Here is a 19,302-nt window from a genome sequence, read left to right as displayed (position 1 = left end):
TTTAAAATTAGTGTGCTGATTTTATTTCTAAGGAAATTAAATGAAAACCAAATTTATTTAATAACGACAGTGTATACAGGATTTAAAAAATGGAATAACCCAATGCAAGCTTTTACTTTGATGAAAATTTAAAAAAAAAAATTTACACTATCAAAATAATATTATTTATAAGTTGATGTTTGCTAAATTGCTAATTTTGCCCGTTTTTTCAAATTTAAGATTAAAATACAATTAAACAATTGTATTTTAATCTTAAATTTGAACAGATATAGTTGTTTAATTGTTTATTAGGCTATAATTAATAATGTATTTATAAATTTGTAATAAATATCAATGGACTACAATTTGCAAATTGCAGACAATACATTTCTACTGTTTATCCCTCTGTTCTTCGTTAATCTCTTGAACAGAGTTAGATAAATGAAAATCGAAAAATAAGATATAGAAAGCTTAGAGGGTCGAAAGCTCCGATTAACTATATACGAACTTCTAAATTAAAAGATGGTTAAAAACTGCAGCCCGGTTTTGTGACAATAAATAAGAGCTTATTATTATTTTATTTATTTTTGTAGGAAACAAAAGAGTAGTTCAAAAACATTTCCACGCACACAAAAGCATTTATTAGATTGCTCTTTGCTTATTATTTAAATTAAATTTATGTCAATAAAAATATAATAATAATATATATAGTTTAATATCTTTTAATAGAAAATAATAAATACATTTTATAAGTCTTAATTTTACTTTTTAGAAAAACAATTGGAAGATTGAAAGGAATGCATTATTTCGAATGTTAACTTTCGGCTGAAAAAATAAAAGATTATACAGTAAAAAAAAATAATTCTGTACAAACATAAATGATAAAAACGATGAAATTAAGTTCTATCATTTTTCTAACACTAAGAATATTTTCAATAGCATTAAAAAGGATGTGTGAAAAATAATAAAATATTATTCGTGAGAATTTCATAAAAATGATTATAATATTTTTCACTAATATTTGTAAAATAGTTAATAAACTGATGAGATTTTTAATAAAGTTATATAACTTCCTAAGAGTACTTTCGTAGATGTATTAATACATCACTTATTTTTACACAAAGTTTAAAGTATTTCGGTCATAAACAATACCATTATATATTGATTAAAGTTTTTTCAATTATAAAAGTAATATTTACTAGATTTTTTGGAAATTTAAAAAAAAAAAAAACCTTAAAGCTCCTGAAAACTTATTTATTTTAATTATATTATCCTGTTTCTAAGGTTATAAATTTAATAAAAGTCGTATATTGAAATGTCATATTTTTATAAGTTATATGTAGTAATACAAAGTACTAAAAAGATATAATTAAAAATTAGTTTTAAAAGAAAAAGAATAAGCCTAAACCAGAAATAATAATTTATTCTAATTACATTCATAACACCTTTTTATACTTAACAGTCCTTAGTATACTTGACTATCATATTAAAATACGTCAATAATAATAATAATAATAATAAATGCAAAAGTTCAATTTTAATCCGTTAAAAAATTACTTATTAGTTTTTTAATAAATAATTAATTATAAATTCAAGTGATAAAAATTAGGAGCATTTGTTGAGCTCCAATTTATCTGTTTAAAAGTACTAGCAAAGAAAAGTATCTAAATAACTTGAAAAATATCTAATCTAAAATATTAAATTATTTATATTTATTTATTATCTACAAAATTTTATTCTTTAGTTTATATATTCTTTTATACATCTTTTATATATTAGAACTTGAATGCTTTGAAATTATTATCTTTTTTTGTTAAAAATATCTTAAATAAGAAAAACTTGTAGACATATTTTTAAAGTAATATTCTGATAATTTTTTACCGAATTTATTGAAAATTATAAAAACTATATACTACGAAGATTATTTTAAATATATATATATAATGCGTAATAATTAACGTCAAAGCCAGGAAATGTAAAAGTTGAGGTGTTGTTGAAGGTCAATGTTTTCAATGTCACTTGTACTCATGCACCTGGACTTACACTTCAGAATTCAAGGTTATACTGGGGTGGATTCGAATCAAATTTGTTTCAACAAATCAACGTTGTTACTAGAAAAATTTCTCCGAAATTAATAATCTAAAATTTCTATTGGTCATATTTTAAAATAGATTTTTTTTATTATTAAGGAAAATGTGTATAAAAGGAACCATCTCATTTAGAAAAATCATTCTGCTTAACTTCAAAGAAGTACAGCAATATTCTATCATCATGAAGACTTTGGTAAGTATTTTAAAATTTTCTTATTTACGTTTATGTTTTCATGAGATTTTATTAATTACTGTTGTATTTTAGATTGCCCTTATGTTTTTGGCCCTTGTGGTTGCCACTCTTGCCGCTTATCCTTACACTGGATTTAGCTATGGAAGTTACGCTGGACATCCCTATGGAGCCAGCTACTATTCTGCTTCCCACGTTCCAGGATTTTACGGAAGTTATTATGGCGTTAAACACATTTAGAAACAAGTAATATTTTAATTACTTTTATTTATTTACTTATCTTTTAATGTCATTATAGTATTCTAATATATGTATTAATTTTTCACAGCGCTAGATAGCTTCGTGCTGTAATCTTCTATTTGTATTTCTCCAGTCTACAGTTGAAAGTCAATACTGTTTTCCTTCCAACGATTTTGCTATATTTTGTAAAATTTCTATGATTTTGAATAAAAAATAGCATTTATAAAATTTATGTCATTGTTCTCTTATTATTGTTAAAATAAGATTTGGAATTTTAATTTAGTATACAGTAGTAAGCATTTGAAATATTTTTATAATTTCTTTTACGCCGGGAAACGTCTCATATATTGCTTAGATTACAAATTACACAATGTTTTAATCATTATATTTTGAAAATATAATTGGAAAAATAAAAATTCATAGATGAGTTCAGACAATTTCATTAGTAAAGTATTTTTTTTTTTTTTTTTTTTAGATAAAGAAAATTTAATTCTGGAATTTTTTTCCTTAAATTTAAAAAGTAAATAATTCTATAAAAATTCTTTATTTTAGTACGCAAAATATAAAAATTTCAACAAAAAATATATTTTTATACTAGAGTTATATTTGAACATTTACAATAAATATCTCGGTTTGTGTAAAAAATAAAGTAGTCATTAAAACCATTTTATTTGGATCTATTTGAAGCAATGTTTAAAATAATAAAGAGCCTTCTTATATTTTAAACATTAAGCTAAATATTATTATATTGAAAAATTCAAATTTATTATAGTGTTACACACGTAGAATGGAATCAACCTATTGCAAACCATATAGCAGAAGAAAAATTATTCTGTCTTTATTCAGCATGGAAAATAACACATGAAAAGCCTGTCAGAATGTATAATGTATCGATTTATTTCGGAACAGAGAACACAAATCAGTCTTTCAAAATCCAGGGCAATTTAACGTTCTGAGAACCCTTAATGGGGATAGCCTGAAGGCTGAGAGCCACGCGCTGCTTGAATGTTTTTAAAAATTTATATTAATATTTTTTATTAAATTGTATATATTATAAAATAAAAAAGACTGTTGAAAAAATTAAGATTATAATTTTTATTAGATAATTTTTGCAGGGATATTCCAAATTACATAGCTGTTCGGGAAATTATTAAATTATTCTTATTAACGACAAGACGATAATAACATGTATATAATATCATTTTGTTCCTTCCTGAAGGATATTACTTCCTTTATTATCTTCCTTTACTTCGTCCTCCCATCTGAGAGATGGCCTTCCTAAAGGAGCTGATATAGAAGTAGTGTAGCCAGGACTTCCGTTCTCCTTACCTTTGTAAATAAATTAATTAAGAAAAAAATCCAATAAGTACAGAAAAAACAGTGAATGTTACATACGCACTTACACACATGTATAGGCCTATATAATATCTGAGTTTATTCTTCATCTACAGTGCTAATGGTTACATCCACAATGTCACAGCCGTGAATGTATGTTCTAATTTGGGCTCCGAATATCGGTTCTAGTTACGCTACTAATGTCTACTTTTGTCAATGGGAGCCAAATGCCCAGCCCATTTCGTTCTGAGTTTCCTTATTACCAGGATAATCCATATTTTTTTCAATCAGCGTTACCTACTACCTTGTTTCTTCGTCTTATTTTGAGCCATAAATTTTTCTTAAAATGAAAATATAGTATATAAATATACTAAATTGAAATGAAAAGCGTTAAACATATAGTTTTATGTTAAATTTATATGCATAAAGCTAAAGTTAACCTTCAATAGTGACAACAATATTAATGTTTTGTAATTGGGTGAGACAAACGTTTCTAGAGCAAGGTTAAGTTGCTATAGGTTAACTCCCTTTATTCAGTTCATTCACCTTATTGAAATTATTACAACTAGACCTTTATCTTGTTAAAAGTCTGAAATTCAATGCAATTTAATTTCATATAGTTATAGTTATACAGTTTTATTTAACGCCAAATTAATTAATTTCATCATATTTAAATAAAGTATTCTCAATTAAATGTACTGTACAGTATGCAAAAACGAAATAATCTATGCTTTTTATGATATTTTAAAATATAATCTTCCCATATAAATTGCCTATATTATCCGCCTAATATATTGTCATGTTCAAAAGTTGATGCAGAACTTAAATAAGTATTTTAAATTTCAAGATTTTAAGTTATTTATTTGCTTTAACATTTTATCGTACTTAAAATTATAAATAAATAATTAATTAATTAAATATTTAACTAATAAGTTGAGAAAGAATAAAAAGTTGTTACCCTAGAACAGTGCTATTCAATCTATGGGTCGCGACCCCAAATGGGGTCGCGGAAAATTACCTTGGGATCGCACTGTTAAAATGTTTGAATACCATTACTGTAGAAGATAGCGTTGTTATTCATTCAAATTTTGTAAAATTTAAGCAGATTAGATAGTTAACGAGTGAATTTTCGAAAGCTAAATTTATCTCGTTATGTTAGCTTTGTCTAGGCAATAATTAATGCAAAATTATTTTATATTTGTGTCATAAGAGAAAAAAAATTTGTAAGATATCATTGACAAATTGTAATTGTTTTAATGTTTCTAAATGGAAACTAAGTTATATTACTTCAAATCAAGTTATATTCACACTCGTAAATTTTTGTATGCTGGAATATAAATTATGCACTTCTATAAAAGTATATAAAAGTATATTTTGCATATTTTATATTTTTAATTATAATTACCAAACAGTTACATATTAAGTTCACTATTACAATCATATATTTACTTTTTTATTAGTGATGCAACGAATATTCGGTTACTATACGGTATTCGGTCTATTCGGCCTATTTTTCGTTATTCGGCCGAATACCGAATATCTAACAGGAGTAAGAAATAACAAAAACACATTAAATTAATCATTTTGGTATTTAGATTTAATGTTATCGGGTTAGTGTTGTTTGTTTATATTTATTTATAACTTATAACTTGCAAAAATAAAAAACAAAATAATATTAGTCACATGTATTCACAATTTATAATTACAAAGATCAGCACACGTACACACCTATTCGTTCGAGAATCGTCGCACATCTGAGGGTCTGACCCTGCCTATCCTTGTTTTTAAGCGCCCGTCTTTGCTCTTCCCTTTTTCTTTCCTCTATCGCTCTAGTCCACGTATACCTATGCGTACATCCTAATGTGCTCGCACGATACTTTCGATTCGTCACTTTTTCCGTCGTAGATTTCCCATTTTACAATTACGTGACTCATAGCCTGGTGATAATGGAGAAAAGAGACAGATAGGACGTCGGTATAAGTCACAGTTATGATTTCACAGATTCGAGACAGCTTGGCAGCCCGAACGGCCCCAGGCTTTCGCCCGTGCACGCTAAGTGACTTTCATTACAAGCATTTAGCTTTCCAAAGTCTATGAGAACAATTATTTGGCATTGACGGCCGCGAATTTCGCGTCAATAAGCTGCCTCGACTTGTTCGATTATGTTATCGACTCAATTTTATATTTATTTTCACATTTTCACTTCGCGGTCCTCTGTTCTTTTTCCGTTATTTACACATGTAGGTCATTTCATTGTTATCCACACTTGATATCATCATTTATCACATACTGCCATGACGCTCTTGTCTGTCCGCTACAACTATCAAGAATTAACGCGATTGGTGAAGCGTAGTGACAGCGGGCCAATAGAGAGCAGGGTCCTTGCCATAATGCGGTTTGCGCGCCCATTTTCGTACGTGCGTTAATCAAGCGTAATGTTTTGGCCGAATATACTATTCGTTGCAACTCTACTTTTTATTTATCAATACATTATCGTTCAGCATTAATTTATGAGGCTTAACGTTTCTCAATATTAAGCAAACTTTTATTCATGGAATGGCTTCATATTATTAACATAAAAATTAAGATTTAATTTGAAGTTTTTAAAACAAATATTTTTGATTATTCACTCGTTATCAATTAAAATGGCGTTGCGCCAAACACTTTTAAAATTCAATTTATTGTTAAAATATATACAGTAACTTTCGTATAAATTCATTCATTAAAAAGGATAAAGAATTTTAACATTGGTTTAATTTTGGAATTTAATTGACATTATTAAATTTTAGAAATATATGTATATGTTATAAAATGTAGACCATTTCGCCTCAATAGGAGAAACTAATGACCGGATCTTTAATTTTTATGACTCATTTTATGATAGTTTTATGATCGTTTAGTATTTTATAATTATAGATTCGTTTTTTCACAAAATCCTGATGTAGAATATTATAAATCAAGTCAAAATTAACTTAATATTTTAACTTCATCAAAATAATTAAAATTAATTAAATGAAAACTAATCAATATCAAGGCCAAGAAACGTAAAGATGAGGCGTTGTCGAAGGTCGTATCTTTATTCTCCCTTCACTTATTGCTTATGTGACCATCTGGACATTGAAAATTCAAGGTGAAAGTGGGGAGGATTCGAATCAAGTTGTTTTAACAAATCAACGAATGCTGTAAGTGAAGATATTTCTGAAATTATAATAAAAATCTTCAATTGGTCATCTTTAAAAGATTACGTCATAATCATTTTATTTTTTTTTTTTTTTATAGAGAAGAGTATGTATAAAAGGAGCTCTTTCACTCAGAGAATCATTCTGCTTAACTTCAAAGAAGTACAGCAATATCTCTATCATCATGAAAACTTTGGTGAGTATTCTTGATTTTTATATCTATATTTTATCAATGGACTTTCTGCAATACTAATTCTCATGTTTTAGGTTGCCCTCATCTTTTTGGCCCTTGTGGTTGCCACTCTTGCTGTTTATCCTTATACCGGATATAACTACGGAAGCTATGCTGGATATCCTTACGGATCCAGCTATTATGGTTCTTCCTATATCCCAGGAGTTTACGGAAATTATTATGGCCTGAGACATTATTAAAAACAAAGTATGATTTTAATTGATTTAATTAAATTACTTATTTCTTAGTATAATTCTAATATTTCTAATTAGAAATATTTTTTTTTTTTTTTTTGACAGAACTATCTTTGTACTGTCAGCTATCTTTTCTTCAGTCTGCAGCTGAAAGACAAAACTATGAACTCTTGCGTTGTAAAGTTTCTTTATAAATAAATAAAAAAAAAGCATTTTATAAAATTTTTGTTGTATTCTGTTTTTAAACTATACAAGTACATTAAAAATACTTTTAAAATTATTATATTTATATATTTAGGAACTCAGTTTTAACTTTATTAATAGAATCACAATTTATAAAAGCAGTTTATAATTTAAAATATTTTTTAAATGCATATAATTTTAATTGCCCAGATAAATTTAAATTTTAAAGATTATATCTTAAACCTATTAAGGTTTAACATTTAAATAAATGCATAATAGCATTAAATTTATTCGTTTCTTGTAGATTTAAAACAACTTTTTTTATATCAAGATAGAATAATTATTTAAACTTAAAACTAATTAAATAAACTTATTATATTTCTTCGCGTAACCATATTAGACTGTAATCAATTCTAAATAAGTCTTCAAATTTATTAATTAAAACAAAATGTTCGAAAATTAAGTTAGATATAAAGTACAGTACATTCGCCAAATAAAGCCCATCTAATGTTTAAAGACGTTTTGTATTTTCACTATTAGAGGAAAAAGTCTGAAAGTTGTACTGCAACATACTGTAAGATGTGTACTTGCGGAAATGTGAAATTAAAGTTGGCTGCATTAGGAAAGTTTTCTTTAATAATACATTTTCCAAAAGTTATGTAATGGATCTTATTTGGAACTCCCCTGTTTCAAATAAGGCCCATTAGTAGTCCCAAATAAGGCCCATACGTAAAGAAATAATTTATTAATTAAGTAAAAAGTAAGAGTAACAAAAAAGGTATTTAACACAAAGTTTGCACAATAACACATCATTTTGCAAATTTTAAAGTTTGAATTTTGCAAATTAATAAACCCATTTGATGAAACTTGCTGTGGTCATTAATCCTTCCTCAGCCATCTTAACCTCAGTGCTAGTTGAAAGGTTATCCTTCCATTCGAAATTTAATCTTTTTACTTTTAAAATAATCATAGGCGGTATGACTTGACTTAGTGCATTTCTACACGAGACAAGACATGTTTTCACCGTGTTCAGGTGCTACAAGGTGCAGTCTTTTTTCTCCTTTTCTGACATACATATTTTGTTGTTTATGGAGAGCAAGTCTACAGTCTTTCTCATCTATATTGTAGGTTAGCTGGGCTTGTCGAAAACACCTAATCGGGTCAATACATTCTTCAACTTATCAAAATAGCCGCTGACAACACATCTATTGATTTTTGCAGCCCTACTCAGGTTTATACTTTAGAGCCTTTCTTCCGGCAACTTCCGGATTATTATTATATATGTATCTTACAGAATATGTTTATGAGGCTTACAATAACAAAACGCATGCAAGATAATCGATAAGTCCGTGGGCCTTATTTGGTTCATCAGTGACGGATCTTATTTAGAGCTCTTGTTAACCCACGCTTTCGATCAGTGTTTTACTAACAGATAAATAAATGCACATTAACTGGAAAAAAATCAGTACTTATATCTTATTCTACTCATCACATACTTTAATATGACATATAACTTGTTCATGTACTGTGCGTCAAGTTATCAAAAGATGAAAAACATTTATTAAATTAGTTGAAATAGTAAGAACGGATTCTGCCAGTGTTCATACTTCAATTGTATCAAACACTGAGAAATCGTCTTCTTTCACTGATGTAGTTTCTGATCTACCTACAAAAACATTAAAAAAAAACTGTCGAAATGTTAGCGTTCTCTTTATAAAAAGAAAGATAGACCTTATTTGGCGAATGTGTCTTATTATTAATAATATTTTTCTTCCTCAATTTGCATTCAACATGTCTACAATGTATAATTTGCTTTACTGAATTTGTTGTAATTCTAGACGATTGCAGATTGTATATAAATCACGTAACAGATACCACAATCTAATTTTTTATATTTTTATATTTTAAAATAAAAAAAACAGACAAAAATTTTAAATTAATTTTTATAAATTTAATTTTATGCCAAGATAGAGATTCTTCTTTTTATTTTTGCGAATATCATTCATAATCAGCTATTCAAAACTTTGTAAATAATTAAAGACCGTAACTTTCAAAAATGTTGTATCTAAAGATGAAAAAATAAGTTCTACTAATATTGGCAATCGAAAATAATACAACCAACTCACATCCTAAATTAATAAATTATATAATAACGCAAATTTATATTTTATATTATAAACAGGGGAAGAGCTAAAGGGATCTCGAAGATTTAGAGGCCGCTATTGCTTGAATGTTTTTGAAATTTTAATATTTTTAAAATTACATATATTATTGTAAAAAAGTTATTAAAATTTTTTTTTCATTTAATGTTAAAAAAAATATTGAATAAATTCGATTTTCATTTTTCTTAGATTAATAGGAGTTTCCGAAAAATTTTGCAGGATATTATAGATTATGACATTAGTTATAAATATACTCGAAAGCCTACATTTAGTATAGGCCTATAATATATTCTATATATTCTTGTTTGTTATAAATTATTAATTAATAAATTTAATAAACAAAATTAAAACTAAAAATTAAAACTTTTTCAAAAATTAAAACTTTTATCTATAAAGTATATATATTTATTTACAATAAAGTTATTTACATATCAATATTTTGTTCAAAATACTACTATGCTTAGTTGTTGTTTTTCTTTTTGCTTGATATCCTACCAATAATGATGATAATATGGATAATTGTAGTAACTGTCATATCCTCCATAACGAAAGCCGTAAGGAGAGAAGCCAAAATGGAAAGGATAGTATCGATGATCGTATCTATAACTGACTCCATGTCCGTAACCAGCGAATCCTGAATGAAAGGTTACATCTCCTGCCAAACTCACGGCCACGAAAGCCAAAAGAAGAACGAAAATCTAGAATAATGTAAAAAATTTAGAGTCCAGCTATCTATTTTAAAATTTCTAAACACTATAAAAGAATAAGCACTTACCATCGATTTGAACATATTAAGTTGTTGGAGATATTGAAGTATTCTATGAGGTTCAAAGTGGAAAATTCTTTTATATACAGATAATAGAAGGTCTTTAGATGAGACCGTGACCGTTAATGAGAGAAAGACTAATACAATCGAATCTTTAATAACAGAGACCTAGAATAAGGTTACGTTAATAGAGCAAGGTTGAAAAATTCAAATTTTAATTTAGTTCTAAATTCTTATGTTAATCTTAAACGACACAAATTTTCATCCGAAAGTTAAAATGAATTTCATTTATTTATTTTTCTTATTATTATTTCTATTTTATCATGATAATCGTGACAATATGATAAATTTAAAATGTAAATGAATTAGAGTATCTCATGAATGGCAGTTTATAAACTTATAAACTATAAAACTTTGTTTTAATTTAAGTATTATATATTATTCTAAAAAATTTCCGAATTTAAAAAAGTTTAGTATTAATAATACTGTATAGTAAATTTATATACATTAACTGCTGTAAAATATATTTTTAAACATTTATAAAAATTACTTAAATTATATTTCCACGTTTTGAATCTTTTCGAAAAAGATACAATTACAGATATTTTTATATTTAAAATTTTGTGAGTTTTGTAATCGAGATTATATTAAATTAAATAAATAAATTTATAAAAATTTATAAAATAATTATCCAAATAGACAATACTTCAAAAGTGTCTTTCATTTTTTTTTTTTTTTTAACACCTCAGGAAATAAGTTTCATGAACGAAGTCGACCTTTCTTTTGAGGCCACTCGTCCCCCTTAAAAGAAAATATAATATCAAAGTTATAAATAAATAAATAAATTTTTAAAATTTTATTTTATTTTATTTTAAAATTTTCATTATTTTTTAATTTAATTTTATTTCATTTACTTAATTTTGATGTGTGCTGCTTTATCAAATAATTTCCTAATTTTTCTACATTTTTATTTATTTATTTATTTTTTAAGTTTAAGACTTTTATAAATAATAATTTCAAAAATCGAATTAAAAATTATACATAAATAAATAAGATTAAATTAAAATATGAAATAAAAATCATCTTATAAGATTCTAATAATAAAAGTAATAATGTATTAAAAAATACATTATTACTATTATTATTATGCAAAACGTGCTTTAAGAAGCCTATTAAAATAATAAGCTTAATTTGAAAATTAATTTTCTTTAATTTATAATCAAATTATAGATGAATTTAACCTTATTAACATCTAACATTTGGGCATATGTAAAAATAAAAACGTTGAAATTCTTAGCAGAAAAAATAGAAGTAAGTTAGTCTATATGAAGATCCTTACCTGTTACCAACGTTAAAGTTTTACTTTTAAAATTGCTTTAACTCTTAATTTTTAAAAATATGAAAGATATTAAATTTTCTATTCTGTGTCCGAAAAATGCGTAAGAAATTTAAATTAGAAAAAATTAGTAAATTTCTTTTAACAACCTTTTTAGATTTACCATAACTTTAACTATATTTTCAAATTAAGCACACCTGTCTTCATAACAGGAAATAGAAATAAAAATTTTAAATTTTGAGCAATTACACATATTAAATTAATGTATGTAATTGCTAATGTATGTAATTAAACTTTATTTCATTAGTTTAATAAAATAAAATTTTAAAAAATTTCTATAAGATACAATAGTCTAATTAATTTATGTAAATCTTTAAATTTAATTAAATTTACGGAATAAATAAAGTGATTTTATTTGTATATAGTTCTTTCATAAAATGAAAAATTAATTGTAATAACAATCACATTGTTTAGTTTCAGAAAAAAAAGTTAATTATCATTTATGTCAATTCTATTGTTCATATGTTAAAAATGATGTACTGTACGTGAATTGCATTTGACTAATAACAACTTTACTGAGAAATATATATCAATAATTTATGAAAAAATGAAAGATTATTCTGTAATTAATCAATAATAAATAATTGATTGAAGAAATTAATAAACAATCAATGATTCGTAAGAAAAATTAAATTAAATATCCGAAAAATCCAAATTCTTTTATCATTGACATTATTTTTAAAACTGATTTTACTATTTATTCTTCTGATGGGAAAATAAATTATTTAGAAAGTTTTAATTTGTCACATTTCATAATTTTCGTGCTCATTAAATTGAATGCTGTAAATTAAATTCATGTTGTTCCAATAAAACTTTTTAATGATTAATGTTTAAATATATAATGTTGATATTTAATGTGCAGAGATATAAACAGTAAATCTATTTTATATTTAAATTAGTCACATAACGGAATTTGTCAACGTTGCCAAGGTCAAGGCAACAGGAACGAAGAGAAGCGAAGTGTTACGAAGGTCATCTTTTTTCACATCTTTTATCTAACAGATAATAAATATTTTTCTGTCAGAATAATTATATCATCTATTCATGCTAAATTACATTATGCATACAAACAGAATACGAGATTTCAAACCATCGGATTAAATTAATAAAATTAGATGTTTTTTTTAATTAATTCTATGCTGGGTTTTTTTTGAGTGATTTTCTTAAACGAATTTTTAGAATTTAAATAGTCTGAGTAATAAAATGATTATGATAGAATATCGCCTATTTTTAAATGTTTGAGAGGCGAAAATAATTTGTATGAGAAATTTCTACTATAGACTAAATGACTTTTGTAATTTCTTGAGCGATTTTTTCTTAATTTTAATATTACATAGTACAGGAAAAAATAATAATAATAAACGATCATTCGAAATATCTCGAATAATCGTTTATTTTTGTCTAATAAATCCAATACTAATTAATTCGTATAACAAAATATTCATAATTTTCTATGTCTAGATCAGCTACGTAACCAGAAACTATAAACGGAGAAAACAAAAATTTTGCCGGATTTCTATTATAAAATTTATAATGAAATCAATTACTTCTTTGTTTGTTGCCCGATATATTATTTCTGCGTACGTTTTTTTTCTGTTTTCGCTGTATTTTTTCAATTGATTGGTCAATCGCAATCGCTTTCTTAACCAAACTGTCTATAAATCGTAAAAAACCTAGAAAGTTTAGCCCCGTACATGTAACTTCACATTTTATCTGGTCCACCATTTAAAAGGGTTTCCGACCTTTGGTCTAAATCAGGGTGGCGAACCTTTCTGAGCCTGCATGTTATATAGTAATGATACTTAGCATTAAAGATGTTTATGCGTGCTAAAGTTTGATTCAAATAACGATATTTAAAGAAATTAAACGAATATGCTTTAATTAGAATAAATGCAAAAAAAACTGACTGAAGAAAGAATTATTGGGTGATAAACCTAAAGGATGATTGAAAAAAAAGATGATAAATCGAAATAATATGATACATTACGATGATTTCTCCTTATGTGCCACTTTGAGCACGCGTGCCATGAGTTCGCCACTCCTGATCTAGATAATCTGCTATTCGAAGAAATTAACTTCTGTTTTGATATTATTTTAGGCATAAAGTTAAATAATTTATAAAATAACAATATTATTCAGCAGAATTTCTCAATATGTCGTTCGCTGTTGAGTAGCTGAGAAAAAGAAAAGGTCCAGCAACGAGTTGAGTAACTTTCCCGGCTGTTATAAAATTTTAAAAAATAACTTTTATATTATTAAGCATAATAAATAAAATTGTGTGTAATGCCATCTGTTATGCGATCTTGTTACAAAAACTTTCTTTATTTTTAAGTTCATCAATATTAGTGATTGCTATCAACGACACCAGCTTAGAAATTCATTATTACTTGTTGATAATGACATTAATTAAAAGATTTCTTGCAAAAAGAACATAATTTGTAATTTTCTGTATAATAAACCATTTACAATCCTGGAAAGAAATTGTTATAGAATGGCAAAATACTTAATTTTGAGGTATGATAGCTTATATATGAGGGACATCAATGCCCCTCATACATAAACTACCATGCCAAATTTCCTTTCTTAATGATTACCCTATCCTGATATATAAAACGAAATAGACACTAAAATACACACACATCCATAAATATTTTTCCGGTTTTATTTTATTTTTTGGAGGGTTCAGGAGGTTTCAAAACGTAAAGATTTGCAAAAACCTCGGAGGTTGAAATTTTATACAATTCCAATACTTTTCTTTTGTTATATACGCATAACAGTCGAGAAAGTAAAATGCATTTCAGTAGATTGCTTAAAAATTAATTTAAATAGTTTTATAATTGGAAAGAAAAAGTAATAAAAATTTTTATAAAACTTTATTATTATAATTTATATAAAATATTACTTAATACTGTGCAACAATCACGAATACAATAAGATGCGTGTGATGAAAAGTGTTGGACATGCACATGTGTAATAGTGTAATATTCGAGATTCGCCTTAAGAAAATGTCCGAAAAACTACTCTAAGGAATAAAAGTTTAAATTTATTTAATATTTTCATGATAATTTTCCTGTTTCAGTTTTTAATTTTAAAATCATATTTTCAGATCTGGACTTGACTTGTTATCCCTAAGTAATAACAGTACTTCCTCCACCAAATAATGATACGTTAAAAATGTAAGGTCCTAACTAAACTCATAATGCGAGATCGTAAACTTCAGCTAATTTTCTTATTTGTAAATCTCGCCCTGACTATTTTAAACATTTATTTACATAGAATAAAAAAAATAGCTAGGGAACTCATTTCAATGAATTTGTTTTACTTGTATAACTATTTTACTGAAACTATTTTAAAATTTATGATTATTTTGAGAATCAAGTTTTCCTCTTTGTTATCAAAAGGAAAAAATCGTAATTTTCAAAATAATCATATCAAGATGAATTGCAATACGAGTTTCAATGTGTTAAAATATTGTATTATTTACATTTCATATTTAAAACAAGACATAAAAATTTGCATTAAAAATATTTATTTATTTACAGAAATAATATATTTACATCTCTTATATTTCTAATAATTAGGAATGATTATCGTACAAAATAACAAATATATTGTAGTTGCGTTACATGATTTTACCAATAGTGAGTATAGGGATAATCGTAGTAATCACTGTAATAATCCCCTAATCCGTAACCATAATAACCCGCTTTATATCCCCCATAACGAAATCCATACGGAGAAAATCCAAAATGGAAGGGATAGTAGCGATGATCGTATCTATAACTGACTCCGTGTCCATAACCAGCGTATCCTGGATGAAAAGTCACATCTCCTGCCAAACTCATGGCTACGAAAGCCAAAAGAAGGACGATAACCTAGAATTATAAAACAATCTATTAGAATAAATCTTGGTCGATGTTAAGTTGTTAAGATTAGAAAACTCCTAACTTACCAGAGACTTGGACATTTTCGAATGTTGTACTTCTGATGCTTTTGATCGGAATCGAAGAAATGTCCTTTATATATACAAATTATGAAGGTCTTTTAACACGATCTTGAACTTTTTAAAAAATCAAAATTAGTAAAATTAGTGTTTATAATTTAGAACGTTCAATTTTGAAGGTTGGATCAAGTTTATAGAGCAAGGTTGATAAAATCAAAGTCGATAGTTTAGTCAACGCGTAATTAATATTCATAATGTATTAATGTTAATGTCTTTGTTTTTAATTTTTTCTTTAAAATAATGTTGAGTTTTATATTTCAAATAATATTGAGAGTGAACTCGGCATTTCATTTAATATAACTTTTAAAAATCAAATAAGTAACTATTAAATCATAAAAATTGTTTTACAGAAATGCTAATAATTATACACTAAATGTGAACTAGAAGTGATAAAATAATTATATTTCAATAGGCTATAATAAATAAAATTTTTCTTAAAATTTATTTTTATTCAGTCTTATATTTAAATTATTTTTTTAAGTCGAACTTCCTATACTGTATTTTCTTTATCATACAAATTTATAAAAGATTTTAAACTTCCTTTTCTTCGAAATGTCGATTCTCGACCTAATATCCTCCCGCAATGTTTAACAATACAAATTGTTAAACATCTTATGGTGAAGTATTGAATTAGTGGTGCTACAAGTTGTGGTGTTACACTTGTTCTTTCAAACTCTCGCCAGTGTTCACTAGCGAGAGTTTGAAAGAACAAGTGTAAACGACATGTCTTCAAAAAATTTTCAAAAAACTGACAAAGGTGATTTTTTATAAAAAATTATGTACTTGGAGATGTCAACAGATAAATTTCAATGCTCAATTTTTCAAGATCTTGGAAAAATCAGTTATCAGTCATTTTTATGACGGTAAGTGCCTAATACCGTTCCTGTGAGCATGCTTAATATGGTTTCCGAGACGATATTCAGACGTATTATTGTCTAATTATTATAGATGAAATACGCCAAAGTTGTACTGTACTGTACCTCCATTTCTTTTTACTTCTGTAACTGTAATAAAATTGAACCTAACATTTTTTAAACGCCGAACAGTTTTTGATTAGTTGTTCAGGAATTCCTTTCATTAGAAGCGGTATCAAAAATGACTTGGAAAAGTGCTCCAAATTCGGACCCCAAATATAACTGGAATTTTATGCAAAAAAGGAGGATATTAAACATCTTCGAACATTAAATAAATGGATGTGTTATCGCTTTATCTATCTGTGAGTCTTTATATGTTCGAAACTTGTTTGAGATAAAGATTTGAGATTTTCACGATAGCTATACTGTACCGTAGTCTACATATGTACTATGTCTACATTATATTAGGAAATTACAGCCGAATTTTAATATAATTTTAAATAATTTGTATTCATATTTTTAATTAAAATGATTTAAGTTAATTTTTTAAATTGAAAAAATTGTTTCACTTCGAATTTGTTTTCTAGCAATCAACAGATTTGATTTATTTTGATAATTTTTTCTAGTAAACATGACGTATTAGTTTTCCGATCGTCACTCTTTTACACGGATCGGAACGAAAGTTATTTAACGTAGGCCTAAAAGTATATAAAGATAATAAATTTATATCCTATTATTCTGTTCTGTTCATATTGTTACACCAACAATATAAATATCGATGAAATCATAAAATGTTAGAAAGTAATTTTAATAAATTCAAACGAAATTTTACTGACTGACTAAAACTTTACGGGATTTTTTAATTAACAGATCGGTAAATAATAAAAATAGAGAGCTTCTAACGATTCCTCTGCGTCAATTCTGTTTGCGATTCTAACCAGTTTTTATAAATATGTAATTAATTGATTTTATTTTAAAATCTTTACAAGAAAAAAAAAATTTGTTTTGTTTTATTAAATTTTTCCATTCGTACATATTAAAAATCTGAAGTCAATTTTAGTCTCATTTAAAGTATTAATGTTATATTTAAATATCATTGAAAAATAGAATTTAATTTTAAAAAGTCTCTTTTTAATATACAATAAAAATCAACTGTGATTTATGTATTACAGTAGAGCGTCGATAAGTGGAATGGCCGGAAAGTGGAACGATTTTCAGTCGGACTGTGTCGTGCTGAATCGAATGTTTTTGATACTAAATTTACTTCTAAAGTATAATTTTCATGTTTTTTATATTCTTTAATATATTTATTTTGTTTGTACAAAATGCAGAAATAATTTTTAACGATACGATAGCCTCGATGATTATTATAAAAATTTTCGTTAGGCTTAAATAAAATCGACGAAAATTCAACACGAAGCGATACGCAACGGAGAAAAATTTGAACATCGGACAGGTTAATGTATTTTTTCGTACAAAGTCGGAAACTGGAACAAATCATTAACTGGAAGGACCCCAGTCCCCAATTGGTTCCACTTATCGACGCTCTACTGTACTTATAATTTAGAGGCAAAAATGTGTAATTATCGTATTTATTTTTCACCCAATAAAAATCCATAAATATAAAATAACGGGCAAGAAGAATTATATTTTAAAATAATTATTTATTTACAAAAAATATATTTACATATTTTAGTATTTTAATTATTGGTAATTGAATGAGGTAATAGCACATTGTTTAGCTTTATTGTCTTTACCAGTAGTTGATATATGGATAATCGTAGTAATCACTATAATAATCTCCTAATCCGTAACCATAATAACCCGCTTTATATCCCCCATAACGAAATCCATACGGAGAAAATCCAAAATGGAAGGGATAGTAGCGATGATCGTATCTATAACTGACCCCGTGTCCATAACCAGCGTATCCTGGATGAAAAGTCACATCTCCTGCCAAACTCATGGCTACGAAAGCCAAAAGAAGGACGATAACCTAGAATTATAAAACAATCTATTAGAATAAATCTTGGTCGATGTTAAGTTGTTAAGGATTAGAAAACTCCTAACTTACCAGAGACTTGGACATTTTCGAATGTTGTTGTACAGTACTTCTGATGCTTTTGATCTGAATCGAAGAAAGATCCTTTATATATACAAACTATGAAGGTCTTCCAATTACACCTTGAACTCTTTTATAATAAATATAATTAATAATTATTTTAGAGGTTAAAGCAGGTTTGCAAAGCAAGGTCGATACACTTAAAGTCGTTAGTTCATTATACACTATAATAATAATAATATTTAGAAAAAAGAATTAATGGAAATACTTGTATTGCAATATCTTCTATATATTTCAATAATACACGATTAAACTAACTTAAAACGAAAAAATATATTCAAAGTAATTCATTATAAATTAAAAATATAATAATTATGAAATATATTACACTAATAATAATTAAATGAAATGTAATGTTACAAAAACTGTGCACTGTA

General features: G+C 26.2%; 1 protein-coding gene and 1 long non-coding RNA gene across 2 annotated transcripts; one reads left to right on the top strand and one right to left on the bottom strand.

Annotated features, from left to right (window-relative positions):
• The first annotated feature begins 7,001 nt into the window (after window positions 1-7,001).
• Window positions 7,002-7,661, top strand: LOC136976326 (uncharacterized). Its single transcript, XR_010880917.1, has 4 exons — window positions 7,002-7,016; window positions 7,114-7,209; window positions 7,281-7,452; window positions 7,545-7,661. It is a non-coding gene; the product is annotated as an uncharacterized lncRNA (long non-coding RNA).
• A 7,917-nt stretch (window positions 7,662-15,578) lies between these two features.
• LOC136976357 (shematrin-like protein 1) lies at window positions 15,579-18,892 on the bottom strand. Its single transcript, XM_067271605.1, has 4 exons — window positions 18,878-18,892; window positions 18,561-18,799; window positions 15,899-15,962; window positions 15,579-15,821 (listed from the first exon to the last, which is right to left on the bottom strand). Exons 1-4 carry the CDS (start codon window positions 18,890-18,892, stop codon window positions 15,579-15,581), a joined length of 561 nt encoding a protein of 186 aa, XP_067127706.1.
• Between the last annotated feature and the right edge of the window lie 410 nt (window positions 18,893-19,302).

This window comes from Centruroides vittatus, unplaced genomic scaffold (genome assembly GCF_030686945.1).
Source record: "Centruroides vittatus isolate TY-2023 unplaced genomic scaffold, ASM3068694v2 contig_4, whole genome shotgun sequence".
NCBI lineage: Eukaryota > Metazoa > Arthropoda > Arachnida > Scorpiones > Buthidae > Centruroides > Centruroides vittatus.
This window is presented reverse-complemented; position numbering and strand designations above follow the sequence as displayed.

What these genes read in the sequence shown, in the direction of transcription:
- LOC136976357 (XM_067271605.1), bottom strand. An exon ending in TATCCATATATCAACTACTG is followed by an intron (nt 15,963 to 18,560) that starts GTAAAGACAATA and finishes GTATATATAAAG; the next exon opens with GACATTTCTTCGATTCCGAT. An exon ending in CGAAAATGTCCAAGTCTCTG is followed by an intron (nt 15,822 to 15,898) that starts GTAAGTTAGGAG and finishes TTATAATTCTAG; the next exon opens with GTTATCGTCCTTCTTTTGGC.